At 37.9% G+C, this 16,939-nt stretch overlaps 2 protein-coding genes and 1 long non-coding RNA gene across 6 annotated transcripts in view; 1 reads left to right on the top strand and 2 right to left on the bottom strand.

Annotated features, from left to right (window-relative positions):
* Window positions 1-647, bottom strand: part of AQR (aquarius intron-binding spliceosomal factor) — a 49,422-nt gene extending 48,775 nt beyond the window's left edge. Inside the window, exon 1 of the mRNA NM_001389509.2 lies at window positions 404-647. Within this exon, the coding sequence (NP_001376438.2) occupies window positions 404-637 (234 nt within the window). The 5' untranslated portion in view covers window positions 638-647. The remainder of the gene's footprint in view (window positions 1-403) is intronic.
* Window positions 605-16,347, top strand: LOC124417984. The gene is made up of 2 exons (XR_006939362.1): window positions 605-794; window positions 14,841-16,347. It is a non-coding gene; the product is annotated as an uncharacterized LOC124417984 (long non-coding RNA).
* ZNF770 (zinc finger protein 770) lies at window positions 7,873-16,623 on the bottom strand. Of its 4 annotated transcripts, XM_046941750.1 has the most exons (4): window positions 16,388-16,460; window positions 15,852-16,000; window positions 13,636-14,138; window positions 9,474-12,148 (listed from the first exon to the last, which is right to left on the bottom strand). In XM_046941750.1, exon 4 carries the CDS (start codon window positions 12,014-12,016, stop codon window positions 9,851-9,853), a length of 2,166 nt encoding a protein of 721 aa, XP_046797706.1. In that variant the 5' UTR covers window positions 12,017-12,148; window positions 13,636-14,138; window positions 15,852-16,000; window positions 16,388-16,460; the 3' UTR covers window positions 9,474-9,850. The 4 variants fall into 4 exon arrangements, with proteins under 4 accessions (XP_040556912.1, XP_046797706.1, XP_040556911.1 ...); XM_040700978.2 differs by lacking the exon at window positions 13,636-14,138 and having other exon boundaries at window positions 7,873-12,148; XM_040700977.2 differs by lacking the exons at window positions 13,636-14,138; window positions 15,852-16,000; window positions 16,388-16,460 and adding an exon at window positions 16,599-16,623.
* Between the last annotated feature and the right edge of the window lie 316 nt (window positions 16,624-16,939).

Here is a 16,939-nt window from a genome sequence, read left to right as displayed (position 1 = left end):
CTTTTTTACAGTATTTTGTTGCTTAATCACAGCTTCCAGCAACTACAACGTTTGTACAATAGTACTTTTCACCGCTAAAGTGTCTACATTTTCGAACAGAACTCCAATTCTCTGTAGAAGTTTCAGATGCAGAGGCTGCTATATAATAACCACTTTTTGTTGTTGCTCTTCTGAAGTTTCCTCTAGCAAATCCCTCAGAGCTGCATCACGGCCTCTCAGGGGATGCAAAGGATTACGCTCCCCTTGAGACACCTGACAAGACGCAAAGACAGCTCATCAAGACCTGCTATCTTATGGCCGTGCGCTGCAGCCTTAAGGCCCACGCCGCAGTCAGGTTCCCGAGGACGGGAAGGCGGCCACCGGCGCGGCCCTTCCAAGCCCCGCCTCGGCGCGGCCAGCCCACCTGGGTGACGAACTCCGCGTTAATCTGAGACACGGTGGGTGCTACGATCTTTTTCGGCGGCGCCGCAGAGGCCGCCGGCGCAGCCATCACGCCTCCAGCTCCAGGCAGCGCCGCAGCCTCAGCGACCCGTGCTGTAGCGCGGGGCCCGCTGCGTGCCGGCACTGAAGGGAACGGGAAGGCGCCGCGCCGCGAAGCGGTTCCGGGTCGCGGGGCGGGCACTAGAGCAGCCTCCATGGCGGCGGTCGCGCCACCTGCCGTACCCTCCGCTCCCTGCAGCCGGGGCTGGCGAGGCTGTGGCGACGGGAGCTTAAACGTTAGCGTTTTGTTGTTTAGAGCACACGCTGCGGTCCAGGTGCTGCGGAGCGGCCCTGTTCTTGCTGTTATAACACAGGTACGCACAGCTATGAGTCTTTCTGCTAGGTACGCCCATCATACAGCCAACCCTTGGAGCAGAAGGGAAGCAAAGGTAAAAGGGAAAAAATCAGTGCTTACAGAAGTCAGCAATTTAGCACTTATTCAGAACAGTTAGCAGTTAACTTACTCAATTTGGTAAACAGATTAATTAAGGAGGAAATCAGCAGAATCCCTAGAGAAGTTCCAGCGCTTTGTGTCTGTGCTCATTATCCAGCAGCTGCCAGTTGAGCACTTTAAACTTCCAGGCAGACTCCATTGAAGTCTGCTTGAATGTGACCTCCTTTGTTTTGATATCAAGGTGATCACCATTTCATTTCTTCAAGCAGAGGTTAAACTAAATATTCTTTTTGAAGTTGAATTAGAATGTAGAATGGGAATGGAAAAGAAGTAATGACAGTACCTTGAATACGATCAGAGGATGGCTGTATTCGGATAAATATGCTTCCTTCGTGCCTTCACTTTGAAAGTTCCAGAAAAGCTAAGTTTTCTGTGTGGAAACTAGTAAAACAAAGAAGTTACAAAAGTACTGGTAACAAGTTCTCTGAACAACAAGGGCTGAGCACCACCTTGTCTAATGGCTGAAGCCTTTAGAGAGACCTGCAATTAATGAAAATATATACACGCAAAGCAATTAAAATGCACCTACACCATTGTACCCTATCTGACACTTAAATTGTGATAAAAGTAAGCAAATTAAGATAAGAAAGCTGCTCCAAAAGTAATGCCTCCTAGTTTTATCATGTTGGCCCACGATGCCAGAGGCAGATGTTGATACTATTGCAGTAGAGGTTGAGCTTTCCCTCCAGTACTCCATTACATTTTGTTGCTGTGTGACAGATGGCAGCAGAGGAACAGTCTGACAAATTGGCATCTGACGTGGAAATGAGTATGAAGCAAAAGTATGTCACTGAAGTCCTCCATGTGAGAAAAATGGCACCTCTTGACATTCCCTGACACTTGCTGAACATTTAAGGAGACCAAACAGTGGATGTGAGCACAGCGAGGCAGTGCACGGTGTGTTTCGGCAGTGGCAACAGCAGTGTGAAAGACAAACCACATTTCAGATGGCCATGCAGATTTTTGTAACCATGGCATGCAGGGTTTTGTTCATCAAGATTGTACATCAGTTTTGCTTTTAAGCCTCAAGAGCTGTTGAACCTTTAGAGAGGAGTTGTGAGACAAAGCATGATACCCACAGTTGTGTGTATGTACCCATCTCTGTGACTCTCACTCCTGCTCACAGCTGTGCTAACACTAGTCTTTTGAACACTATGCTCACTTCCCCTAGAGTAGAGGCATGTCTATCATTTTCCACCCCAAACTGCTTTGTTGTTAAGGGAAAAAGAAAACCCTGTACCCCATCTTCCACAAAGCCTTCTGTGAAGTTATGCACCATTCTGTACTCATTGACTTAATGCATCTAGAAAATCAAATATTATTAAAAAAAAAAAAATCTATCGATTCATTCATGAGGACATATTTTTTTAAACGCCATGCATTTGAGTAGATGCTTAAAATGTTCTCAAAATGTGATGTATTTTACATATATATATATATATATATACACACACAGATATACACACACAGATATATACACACAGATATATATATTTATAGTCCTGGTCAATTTATAATCAGTGCTGCTTTGATGCTTACATAGCTATTCTTGTTTTAGACCCTTACCCTTCCACATTATTGCAGGCAATAAAAATACGCTTTTCTTCTTTATTTGTAAAGTATACAAACCAAGGTCATAAATAAGCTGTCCATTTATTTATTTATTTTATATCAACAATATTCTCCCAGATACAGTATGGGTCCGGGAGTATCTAGTGACAATCAGCATGGATTGAGCCTATGTTCTATCCTATATTTTAGATTATTTTGGATTCTACCCAGAGACACAGAAATGATTAATTTATAGTGCTGAAACTCCAAACAATCATTGGCACAGAAGGAAATAACTGCACTATACACTTTACCCATAAAAGAGAAGGAGGAATATATTTATTGTCATAATATGATATAGTGATTTAACAGTGACTTAAAAAGATTCAAGATAGCTGGGTACACTTGATTACTTACTGCATAAAGGGTAGGGTAAAACATACACACACAGGAGGCCCTCCCATTGAGACACAAGGTTGAGAGTGGATCCCTTTGCTTCCCAACCTCCCTGAACCAGGGAGGTAAGGAGCCTAGGTTGCCTGGATCCACTCCTAGTCCTAGACTTGGTCAACAGTTTGTGTCTAAGGGGTTTTATGTACACAAACAGTCAAAGATCTAATCTTAGCAAAGTTAAAGCTTATGATCACGTGTGATCTTAGTGAATCTAACAAAGCCAGTGGGAAAGCTTTGTTCCAAAGCATATAATAAACTTCAGCACTTCCCTCAGGTTGCAGTGTCGTTACCTTACCCTTCAGAAAGGAGTTGGATTCGATGATCATTATGGGTCCCTTCCAACTCAGAATATTCCATAATTCTCTGAAGACCAGAAACCTCCTGTGTCTCTTAGTTGTTGATGTAATAGAAAAAAGTGTATTGATTATATTTGCTTTCAGGTACTTAAAAAAAATAAAATAAAATCAGAAAAGCCTCTCAAAATAGATCACAGGAATCTTTCAGCTTCTAAGAAGTTGAGGCACAATATTAGGGGTTACTCATTTAATTAATCTTTCACAGTAGGTAATATTTGCATAGACTAAATATTCAGTCTGCTCATTATAATTTTAATTCAATCATATTATATTGCCTTTATAATTTTAAGTGTATTCTTGTACTCGAAGAGTTTGTCACTGTGTTCATCTCAGTAAATATGCATACTTCCAAGTATGTGTACTTCCACTAAGTAAATATGGGTACTTTCAAAAATGATGCCTCAGTTTAGCAACAGATGCTTCTTTAAATATTTAGAATTCTAAAGTGCAAAGAAGCCGTCAGTAGCATTCTGATTTGTGTATAAATATTTATTTATCACACGTTCTGGCCAATGTACTGCCCTTGATTTTTGTGCAAAACTTACAGTAACTTCAATGAAAAAACTGAGCTCATGACTAGAGAAAAATATGGCAAATTCAGCAGCCCGGCTGCTTTTATATTCCAGAACAGTAAGCAGTGCCTCTAGCGAAGGAGATAGGTAAATATGGGAATTTATGTCACTTCTAGCTTTCTGTTGCTGGGTAGACATTTGTCTAACAGCTCAAATTAGAGCAGAGTCTGGGCTACCAGAATTCTCTTCAGATAGTTTTACCTGGATTCCTACCAATTGGAACAGAACAGTGATATAAGCATAAGTGGCCAGAACTTAATGCTCTAGAAATACTTGCTAGAAATCCTGTGAGACTGGAATGTGATAACATTTCTATGGGGAAATTTCCCTCTTAAATCTATAGTGCAGCTTAATCTCTTTACACCTACAGTTTCTAGCTTTTAAAAAATGTCTTCTCTTTTTTCATCATTTACTTATGCTTCTCTATGTGTCCGAGAAACCAGATATGAGTAACAGAAATGCTGCATCTAGTAGAATTTCCCTACTAGTAAAAAACAGCAAAACAAACAAACAAACACACACACAAAAAAAAGTAGACAACCCTCTTAGGAAGATTTGGAGAACTGTGAAATATGAGATGAAAAAACTCTTAGTTATTACAGTATCAAAAAAAAGTCAACAAAATTTCAGATGTTCTGAATTTCATACTACTAACAGTGTCCAGGATATGCTTTTCTCCACAGCTGTGTATAATATCAAGCCTTTTATTTTGCTTTCTCCTGATTACTCAACTGTGCTATTAATCATAAGGACATTCACTGTAGCACAGGATGACATTTTGACTAGAGCAAAGAGTTCACAGTCCTTTACAGCACAGACTCAATATTTCTAACCAGAGACGTTTTTAATATTACTGAGTGCCTCTACTATGTACATCCACAGTAAAAAACTCAGATCCTTTTTTCCTAGTACTCTAATCAAAGATGTTCTAAGACATCTTAGATTTAAAAATAATAATAATAATAATGAGAAAGAAATATATACATATGCCTTGATGTGTTTTCAGAAGCAACGCTATCAGTTCATCATTCCAAGTGGTATCCTGTCCAACCTACAAATCCTACAGCACCAACTCCTTCTTATGAAAAAAAATTAATGAGAAGTAAATATGCTTTATGGAAGAACACAAGACCTTTATCACTGAAATGAGATTCTAAAAGCGAATCATTTCCTTTCTGCTAGTGCTAGCATGAAAAATGTTAATGAAAACTTGATCCTACCTGGACAATCATTGGAAACGAAGACCTTCAATCATATGACCTTTCTCCCAATATAGAAAAAACAAACCGCAGAGAAAACTGAAGTGTGTCTAGTATGTAACAGAACAGTTAATCAGTAGAGAAAACTGTAAGATGCTGAGAGCTATCTCCAGTTGTATTTGAGTTTTCTGTAGGATATCTTTCTAGAACTTTTCATCTTTGCCTTTATACTTTTTAGGTTTTTGATAGACATTTTCAGTAACACAGCAGGGTTTTAAGAAAGCATAAAATAAGAATAAAACATAATACTGAAAACAGCAAGTTATTTTTGTGTAATATTGAAAAATAAATTAATAAAAACTCTTGCTGGAAAAAAACTACTGTAAACAGCAATTTACATAACAAAAAAAATTAGCTTACTGTCAAACAAAGATTATTCCTCTGCAAATTGCACTGGCATCAGACACACTATTAAATGCCTGAGGAAATTCTTATGATGCTATTTTCACTACCCAAGGACTGCTAATACTGAGACATACAGGATAAAGAACAATATAGAATTAGCTACGGCAAACAAAGCTGCCAGGATACTACTTCAAAGTTGATCTCAATGTCATGAAAAAATATCTTAACATCAGTCTTAAAAATTATCCTCAAATTGACAAAGGCACCTGAGGTGTATAGAAGGTTTAGCAGATTTCTACTCAGTTTAGTAGGATTTCACTGTCACAAACTGGATCCTCTTCAAAAATGAAATAAAAACTCAGTTTCTGTAGCTCAGCAAGCAATGTTTCCAAACAAATGCAAAGCGTTAGAATAAATATTGTTTAAAGAAAGAAAAGAAAAAGCATAGGTAACACAAATCTGCATGCCAAGAAAGTAGGGTTTCCCTTGAATTCAGTAAAAGTTTAGCTAGTCCAATGCATTAGCAGTATATATGGGAGACATGGGTATAGATTTTCCTTTTTTTTTTTTTTTTCCTCCATGTTGGTGACCAAATCACTTTCTGCATTCCTCAGATTCTAGTGCCACACCAAGCGAAGCAACAAGAGGCAAAGCTTGGTAGCCACCATTTCCATATGCTCTTAACTACCCTAAATACCCAAACCACTTGCAGTGAAAGACATGCTCAACTGTTTACATCATGGCTGGTCACCTTCTTGCATGCTTATGCCCTGCTTCTCCTACCACTCCTTCAAGTGTGGGCCCCAAACTCACCAGTTCCTCACACCCATATGTGGGCCCTCAGATGGCTTTCACATACATTCTTGTCAAGACACACATCCCCTCTACAAACTCTTCCAATGTAAAAGCTTCAGTCACCTTCTGCATCCAATATTCTTCATTACTCATGCATCTCATGTACAGCCCCAACATTTATTTTCCTCATAGTCCACCATAGCTAGACAATCAGAGAATTGTGGAGCTTTTTGGTATAGATACCCAAGGCACCATTTTGCATAGCATGGCAGCACATTTGTGACAAACAACTGTGACTCTCTGTGAGGTCACATATGGGGCTTAATAGATCCGTAAAAATTAGGATCAGTTATACTGAAAGAATTCCAGCGAAGAGAAAGAATTTCAGCTGCATATACAAATTAAATCAGGTACATAGAAGAATCAAGTCATATATCAGCAGATCCAGGAAGAAGACGGGAACTCAAATGGTGAAACGTACAAACATAGAACAGCATTTAAAAACTTCTAATAGTTTGTGGCAGAAAATATTCACGTTAGAACAGCAGTTTTTGAAGGAGGAAATGATTGATTCTACTTGTGCGTAATTTTGTTGATATAAGGGTGATTAACACATTAATGGACTTTGAAGATTTGCATTTTAAATGCATGCTAAAAAAAGATGATGTGTAAAAGCTGCTTGACAGACTTATATGTCAAAGCACAATTAGTATGCTCGACCTGCAGAACATAAGGTATATGACAGCAAAGTCACTTCTGTAATTTCCGTTTTTTATATATATATATATATATATATATATATCTTACATATACATTTATATATATATATAAAACTTGCCTATATATACGTCTATATATATATGGGCAGTTATATATATATATTTATAATTTTTAGATATATATATATATAACTTATAACTGACTCTCAGCCATCAGACCATAAAAGCTGGCCTGTTAAGTTCAGACTTACATTAAAAAATAAAAACACAAAACCTTGTGCTAGGAACATGAACCATGACCTCTTCAGTTATTTAGGACACCTAGACATTTGGAACGTTATTACCAGGGGCCATTAGAAAAACCAAATCTATAGCCTGTTTAAGAGTCATCCAACTGTACTTACCTAAGCGTTACTCAAGTGAGGGACCGTTGCCAGAAAGCAGCCAAAAAAACCTAAGCATTAAATCCAGCATCACAATTCACATTACAATCACAAGCCTAAAGGTCTTATTAACTTCAATTAAGTTTCTTTTGTATCTGTTTCCCATTTACCTCATTAACTTTTCTTGTTGGCTATAGGAATAATAGTGAGAGATCACAGACAAGTGAAAATCTAATTGCTTAGTGAGAAGTAGCTAGAAAAATGAAAAAAAAAAAAAAACAAAAAAAAACCAAAAAGCCCACCTATTACCTTAGATTCCCAATTAATCAGATATTAATACTCTCTTTCTTCTACTTATCCCTCAAATTTAGCTTTCTGTAATTATCTTTCTCCCATTTCACTAAAATTGGTATTTTTCAAAACTCAGTTTATCTTTCTCCAAATATCATGCTCAAAAATGTATTTTTTAAATGGCCATGACTTCTTAAAAAAAAAAAACACCTTCTCTCTTTAAAAATATTTAACTTTATTTATATAGCAAAAAAATCTGAAAGGAAACCTGTCTGTTCTAACATGCAAAGTTTTAAATTATTCTAATACCTAGTCTAACTTCTCTGCATACTGAATGTTATATAGTTGCAACACACTGGTTTGCACATAAAGTATACAATAAAAGTGCAATATAAATAAAATAGTTTATTACAAATATTTTAAGAGCTCTACAATACACTTTCAAAACATTTTATGAAGTATTCTCTTTCAATACGAAGCAATTCACATGGGAAGAAAAAAATACTAGTATATAACCACAGTTCTTCTTAAGATACCGAATTAGCCTGTCGTATGAAAATCATAGTATTTCATTCTCTCTGAAAGCGGGAAATAATAACACACACAAAAATATGGTAAGAACTCTCTTCATCCTTCACTTCATTTATATCAAGTGCTACAAAGCTTATGCCACAGCAAGACCTAGAGAAATCACTTCAAGACAAAAAAAAAAATAGTTTACATACAGAACTTATAGTTATGTTAATTTAGATGTAGGATTAAAAACCTAAGGATTGAAATATTCAGAAGTTACATAACAAAGGAAAACATACCAAAAGTTTAGGTTAGATGTTAGGAAGAAATTCTTTACACAGAAGGTGGTGAGGCACTGGAGCAGGATGCCCAGAGAAGCTGTGGATGCACCATCCCAGGAGGTGTTTAATGTCAGGTTGGATGGGGACCTGGGCAGCCTGATCTGGTGGATGGCATCCCTGCCCATGGCAGGTGTGTTGGAACTAGATGATCTTTAAGTCCCTTCCAACCTAAGTCATTCTGTGATTCTATGATGATTCTTCGGGGGGAAAAAAAAAAAAAAAAGAAAGAAAGAAAAAGAAAAAAAGAAACTTTTTTTTTGTCAACGATTAAAGCTCCACTGCACTTACACTTTTTGCCAAACCCACATGAGCCACAGGTAAAGCTCTCTACTTACCAGAAGTATAACCACGGATTTTATTCACAAAACCAAAATTACTTAAGTAGAATGAAAAATTATTTTTAGTCTCCTGTATTTAATGTAAGAACATGATTTCCCAACAAAACTACTTGTCTGGTTTATAATACCTAAGAGAACGTTTCTTTTACTGGTACAATATGCACAACAGAAGGAACAAATAACTGCACATGTATTATCCATGATATTTTTTTGTTTTCTTTGCTTGCAGAAAAATAATTCAACATTGCATGAAAAAAGTACAAAAAAGGGATTCTGCAAGAAGTGGAAATAATGAAGTAGCAGGGTTTTTATCAATCCCTTTTACTACTTTAGCACTACCCATTCATTTTACCATTAATAAGGAAAGGATGTAATTTCTCACCCATAGATCTCCAAGCACGTTACAAATGTGCAGTTAGTTTTTTTCCTCTATTAACTGTTCTATAATGCTAGTCAACAGTTTTTCCTCATCAAATATTATTTTCCACTTCTTCAGCTTGTTCTTTTTTTCTGCATCTAGTTCATCCAAAATTAACTTCTACTCTTTTGGAAAAAAGCATGAACTAAATACAGCAAATGTATGCAACATTTTAATGCTTGCAATGTACAGGGAGCCAGAAGAATGCAGCAGGACCATTTTTCCTTTATTTCAGAAGTTGCCTTTTTATCTTTACTTTTTGATAATTATCACTGAGCAGCTTTAGCATCATAAAAATATTATACAGGAAAAAGTACAGAGCACTGCAGATTGCCATGACACCACCAATACAGTAAGAATGCGTATTTAAAACCACATTTGAAGAAAACAAATGTGAAGGAACTTTTTTATTGCTTTGTTTTTACCATCTTCTCATAGTTACCAGATATTATAAACAAGTGGGCAGTTCTGAAAAGAGCAGATTAACTTATCAGGTCGTCTTCACAACATAAAAAGATAATCTTGTTCAGTTCAACATAATCCTTTCAATAATCATGCAATCAAAAATATTAATGTATAATTTCAGGGGACGGTATCCAGGTTCAACGAAAACAATGTATCCTCTGATTGTTGCTGACTGGAACTCAGCTTTAACCTCTCTTTAAAGTGAGTAAGGTGATGTCTTTTCAAATGTGGAGACTGTCGGAAACTTTTACCACAAACTGAACATTCAAATGGCTTCTGTCCAGCATGCATGAAGTAATGTCTTTCAAGCTTAGAAAATGATTTAAATGTCTTAAAGCAGAGACTGCACTGATACAGTTTTCTTCTTTCAATACTTTCAGAAAAATCGTGCCAGTAACTATAACAGCTTTGCTCCGTTTCCATCAATTTACTACACAAATAAGGCTCTGTGTTTCTACTGCCAGTGTCAAGAACAAAGGCCCCTGACTCAATTTCAACTTTGATTTCAGCTGCTTGATTTGACTGAGTCAGCTCAAATTCTTGAAAGCCAGGTGCCTGTGAAGGTGCTTGAGAATAATCTGAATAACTCACAGGGGGAGAAGACTCAAATTCAATGTGATCTTCCTGATGATTGAAGAATTTGTTCAGATTTCCAAACTCTACCTGGCAAACAGGGGTTTTATAGTTATTTTCAGTATGGGTGAGCTGATGTCTTTTTAAGTGAGCTGACTGTCTAAATGTCTTCCCACAAACATTACAGCCAAAGGGCTTCTGTCCTGTGTGTATAAGGTAATGTCTTTGAAGTTTGGATGAAGACGGAAATATTTTTTCACATCTGTCACATTTACACACTTTGTGTCTGTTATGTGTATTTTTAGAAGGAGCTGAAAAAGCATAGTGAAGTATTTCTGAATTATCAAAGAAGCCATCATCTGATGAACCATAAAAAGCATCATCCCTATTACGCACTCCATCACTGATGCTTAACATGCTTTCACCAGTAAGCACACCGTCTAAATTTATTCCTACTTTGAGAGGTTCTAGGTGCTCTTGCCAGAGTAATGGCACAGCAAACCTTCTTTTCATCCAATTGACTGCCTTGCATAGGTCGCGCTTGCTACAGCAGTCCCTGAAAGATTTAGTGGAAGCATTCATATCAGATTGCTGCTCTCTAACTGCAAGCAGGTCAGGACTCCTAAGGTGACCTGATTTCATTTTTTCTCTGCCAGTCACTGAAAAATCTGATAGCTTTCCTCCAGTGCGCTTCAGCTTCATCAGGATTTTGCTTTTCATGCTGACTGTGCGGCTGCATGCTGTTGTGCAACTTGGGCTTTTCTCATCTCTTAGATAACATTTATGCAAATTTAGGACTTCCTCTGTTTCAAAACACTGCTCACACACTGGACACTGAAACGGTACGACATAAATCAAATAAACATCATGTGGATCATTCTCCTGCAATTTGAATGTGTCAGCATTCTCAAAACTATCCATCCTTCCTTCTGACAGTTTCTGTGGTCTGAGATGTTTAGTTTTTCCTTTGTATATGATATTGGAGACAGACTTATTTCTGGCATGGAGTTGTTTGTGCTTCATGAGTTTGCTCTGTATTTTAAATCCCTTCTGACAAAAGCAGCACTGAAAAGGTCTCTCTTCAGTATGCATGAGCTGATGGATTTTCAAATGCGTTGACTGTCTGAAAGATTTGCCACACGAAGAACACTTAAAAGGTTTCTGGCCAGTGTGAATAAGGAAGTGCCGTTCTAGCTTTGATCTCGATGGAAATGTCTTGTTACACAATTCACAAGGGTGAGTTTTCATTCTCCTTCTGGTACCATGTAGACAATCTGCCTTCTGACACTGATGCAGCATCCATCTCTCTTCAGTTGTAAAAGACTTCCAGCACACAGAACATCGAAATATGCCACAAGTGACCCCATCCTGCTCAGAACTCACAGATTTTTCTTCTTGCTTGATACAATTCTGATACTTTTCATTATGAAGCTGCTGATGCTTCAATAATGTAATTACATTTTTGAAGTGTCTATGACAAAAATTACACTTAAAAGGCAGATTATGGGTCAACTGATGCCTCTCCAGATGGACTAACTGCCTAAATGTTTTATAGCACACATGACATTCAAATGGCTTTTGACCAGTATGTATCAGATAATGTCTTGCTAATTTTGATGGAGTTTCAAACTGCTTATAGCAAATGTCACAAATGTGTGGCTTTTTCTTGGGTATCCTGTTAGCTGTTACACAATGCTGAATTCTTAACATTGTTAAAACGCAGTTATACCTTGCCTACTGCTAATTTCTTCAGGTGAGTATTTCATGTGAAATCATCAATTGTGCACTAAAGCGGCAGGCTGTAAAAGCTGTAAGTTTTCTTACCAGAGATACCACAGGCTCCTAAAATAAAAGAAAAAGAACAGTATTTTAGCCTATACTAATACAAGATTGCCCCCTTCTGTTCCCCCCCCAAATATAATAAAAATATAAAATATAAATATAATATTATAAGTATAATAAATAATATATATATAAATATATAAATTATATATATATAAAAATAAATGTAATAAACTTATTACAATAAATTTCTTCCTGACAACAGGAATTCTAAATCCCATAAATCCCACATATGGAATTTATGAAGATGATAAAAAGAGGTAAGAGCTAGGGATTCTTGGCCTTAAAACATAAAAATTAAGTGAATGCAATCTTTATAGGAAGTGAAAATAAACAATACATTGAAACAAAGCACAGAGTTACATTTTACATTTGAATGTCACAGACTGTTTACTATACCACAACCAAGCTAGCACATCTGAGTTGTGATACTTATCCATGCATATGCTCTTATGTCATTGTAAAGAGAAACATCATCTTAAATCATTGTAGTGAATGATTTAGAATAAACTAAAGTCATGAACCAGTCTGTTCTATTCTCCTGAAATTTTCAAGCCAAAGCACACTTCAGCAATATGCTGTGTCTCTGCTGAAGCACAGTGACTTGACAGTAAGAAACTTCTCATGCACTCAATTATTGGTATCTTTAATAAAATATTCATAGGAACATCTCAAGCAACTATTTAGCCCAAATCCTCCACTCATATCAGAGATAACTTCCAAAGAGATTTAAAGCATTTCCACTAAAGGGAGTTAACTTCACCAGTGCTCCCTGTCCAATGTTTGCCTTTCTCACCAAGCTTTCCTTGTGCTCAGCTAAACCTTTCTTTACTACAAAGTTACTTCCTTTGTCCTTCACCCAATGAACATGGAAAACAATTAGAAGTTGTTCCTTGACACTACTTTGTGTATTTCTTTTTGTAATAGAAAAGTCCTTCTCCTCTCCCCCTCCCCCAAAAAAGTGTTTCTTTTAGGTTCACTTAAAAAAAAAAAAAAAGAACTGATAGGTGTTTTTAATCACCACTGGACTAACTCTTCAATTGGTCACATCCTGAATTGCAGTCTAAGACAGATGAAGTATTCCAGACCACAACAGTAAGAATAACATCATGAAAATACTTCTGCAGAATTATCTATATCCCCTTATATAAAATGGGAAAGGGATACAAGGAACAAACTTCAAAACAACAGCATAAGAAGGCATGTAACAACTTCAAGGTACATGATCCATTTTCACCAACTATAATTCGTGGTATTTTGATACGATAACTTGCAACTTGTTTATTCCTTCTACATGCCACCAGAACTAATTTATTCAGTGTTTCTAAAAGCCCTTCCTCCTCCCAAGGAGACAATGTCCCTCATTTGTAAGGATTCAGAAATACCTGAAAAGTTCATTTTAAGCAATGCCAAAGAATAAAAGCCTACTGCAATGTCAAGCAAGTTATAATGAGATTTGAAACACATGCACAAGAGAATAAAAATACCTGATAAACCAAGGTTTTTCTCATGTTCAACAAAAAGAATCTCGTTCATCTCGTAGGATCTTTCCATCTCTCATAGGCATGATACTTAATGAAATAATGTTTGGATGTGTGCCTCAGATGCAGGTGTTATTGTACCAAGGAGTTATCTAATATTGGTTGTTCAAGATAAGACTTAACACTATAGAGCAAATGAAAAAGTCAACTTCTCTTTTCCTATTTGCTTCCTATATAATTTTAACAGCTACTCAGTTTCAGCCTTTTGAAGGTAAAAAACATTATGCTCCTAGGAGACTCCCTTTTCCTCCTAGTTGTCACATCAGATGAAGGCAAGGAGTTTAGAGTAAATGTATGACACCAAATGCTTTCTAGTTTGTGCTTCAGTGAATGCAGAGACAGGTAGGCTGAGAAAAGTAGTATGCTTCTCAGTTGTGCTGGAACTTCCTGTACAGCTATGGTTCAAGGCAGCCTCCATTAGAATTGAAGGAAAGCCTCCTGAGAAAGAACTGTAAAGACTGACAAATTTTAGCTAACATGCTGTCATACAGATCTAATTTACACATGAGGAAAGGACTCAAACAGTACAGTGACATGCAAAGAAAAAAGTCCAAAGCGAGAGACAGATGTGGCATATTACACAAGAGATTTTGTATTTAGCTTATAAATGTATTAAAGATTCTATCTGATGAATGAGGGAAGTGTTCTGTAGTAAAAAGTGTCAAAAGCAGAGCAGAGCTGGTCATTTGCCACTGAAAGACGTTAGGCTCAAATGAGGCAGTGCAGAAGGAGAAAAATGTTAAGTGCAGCTCTGTGTGGACAAAATGCATTTTCAAATTGTATTTACTAAGGATAGATTTCTCCATATCTATTTCACTGTGAAATGTGCCTTCCACATCTAAAGAATAAACACACTGCTGCTAAAGATCAAAGAACAAAAGACAAGTTTGGAATATTCTTTTCTGCAAGCCCTGGAAATACACAGGCTTGTCCTAATTAGAGAAAGTACTTCCCTATGTGATACAAATTTAGTTTGCAGGTTTAGTTTGTAGGCTAGGCCCAGTTTATTATTAAAACTGATGCTACTTTTCATCTTGGCTGCAAGGTCATGCAGAAAAATAAGATAAAGATGCAAGCCACTGAAGGTCCACAGAGTACTCTCCTATGTCTAAATATTATTTAAATACACATTATTTTTATTTATTTTTCAGATGACAAGCTGATAATCAGAGAAGGTCTAAAGGGGAAAAAAAACCAAACTGGAATCACACTTCACTAAGAAGAAAGACAAGATTTTCTATTTACGTGGAATATTCAACTAGCAGATGAACACCTTACTAGGTAACAGTTACACAGAAGAGACCTTGGAGGCAGTTAGAACAGATGCTGAGTATGCCAACAGCATACTGTTATACCAGGATATATAAACAGAAACAGAATTCAAAAACTGGAATACTCTATCCTGTTTTGAACGCTGCCCTTCAGATTTAATCAAGTATATGAACTTGATGGAATGAGTCTAGATGAGAGGATCAGTAAGGATCAGAGCTTAAATGCATAATATATTGGAAAATATTTAAATAATTGGGAGTGTTTACATTAAAGAAGAGGAAACCTGATTAAAAAGAAAAGCAAGACAAACAAGCTAAAAAAAAAAAAAGTCTGCTGCAAAGAAAAAGAAAATTGTTCCTCAAGCCATCTAAAGCTGTGATTAGAAACGGATTCAATTTACAGGAGAGAATTCAAGTACATCATCCTTACAGTTACACAATCTTTATTGATAAGTAAGTAGTTGGAGGTAGAGCAGCCTCCCAACACACCAGTAAAGTCTTCAAAAAGAGGCTGCACAAAGGCTCCTCAGATACTCTCACTCTGCTTTGAAGCATGGGAATAAACACAAAACAAATGTTCTAACCTGTTTTCCTATGCCTCCTTAATTTAATTCAAAACAGAAAATTCAGTGTTTCCAAATTTGCCACTCTAACGGATTATTATGCCTTGTTAGTTTATCCTCAGGCCTCAAGAAACACAAATGTATATACCTTTCCAGAGAGTTACAAAAAGAATAATGCCAATAAACACATTAAGCAAAACAAAGTGCTTCTTGTATCATTAACTGCAAAACAGACAATTGAAAAAATCTAGCTGTTTATCTATGAAACATGGTATCCAACAGCAGTACAACTCTGATTACCAAAACACATTCCACATAGTTTCCCCACCTGTCCTTCTTTGGGGACAAGGTTAGCATGCCACACCAAGGGAAAAGTGTACCAGAAACGAGATCTTTAACACAGAAATCAGCGTCAAGCTCCTCAAGGCTAGTGCACCCCATCTGCCTCTGTTTTCCATCTATTTTTCAAAGCATTATCTGAAACAAAAGCATACAGATGAGGAGTAGCAGTGCTAGTTTAACCACAGAATGAAGTTTTGTTGAAGAGACTTGTGACCTGAAACTGACCCACACCAAACGCTCTGACAATTTCGACCCTTCCTTTAAACAAGCCCCACTTAAATACAGTTAAAGCAACTAACGAAGCGGCTCCTACAAACAGCGAATCGGCACACAACCGCCGGCAGCTTTTCCACATCAGCAAGAGGGGTCCCTGCAGGGCCGCGGCGGCCCGGCTCAGCGCTACCCGCCGCCGCCCGAGCGGACACAGCCCGAACCCAGCACCGGCAGGGCCCGGGGACTGTGCCGCAACGCACGCGCCGCGCTGTCGGTACCGGGCGAGGGTAGAGAGGAGAAAAACCTTACAGAAACATTCACCACAAGTACACCATCTCCAGCCCACTCGTGCCTGCCGTCGCGAAAACGCTTCCGCCCGGATGGCTCTCGGACGCCGGAAAGCGCGGAAACGTGGGCCGGAGCTTTAAGTTCCCATGCGCGATGCGGCCTCGCCGCCCTCTGCCTGGCAGCAGCCTGCCGCGGGCACGGGGAGCGGCTGGCCTGACCGAAACGAGGGTACCTCAGTTGCCGAGGGTAGCGCTCATCCTGCATCTGAGACCTTCGCTGATGTGACATCTCTAATGGGTTGGAACTAGATTTCCAAGGTCCCTTTCTGACTCAAACCACTCTATGATTCTGTGGAATTACACTGTCATGCAACCAAGGGGACAAACATGCGAAGCTTGTAGCCTAGGAGGTTGGGAAGCAACACTGTCTAAAAAGATCTCCAACAGCTTGTGTGCACACCAGTAATATTTTTTTTCAGAGCCTCTGTTCTGCAAAAGAGGGGCCATGAAAATGGAGTAGCTCATGGGTGGAAGAAGGTGGCTGGAAACCCCAGGGTCAATGGCAGGGCCATCA

This window comes from Gallus gallus, chromosome 5, assembly GCF_016699485.2.
Source record: "Gallus gallus isolate bGalGal1 chromosome 5, bGalGal1.mat.broiler.GRCg7b, whole genome shotgun sequence".
NCBI lineage: Eukaryota > Metazoa > Chordata > Aves > Galliformes > Phasianidae > Gallus > Gallus gallus.
This window is presented reverse-complemented; position numbering and strand designations above follow the sequence as displayed.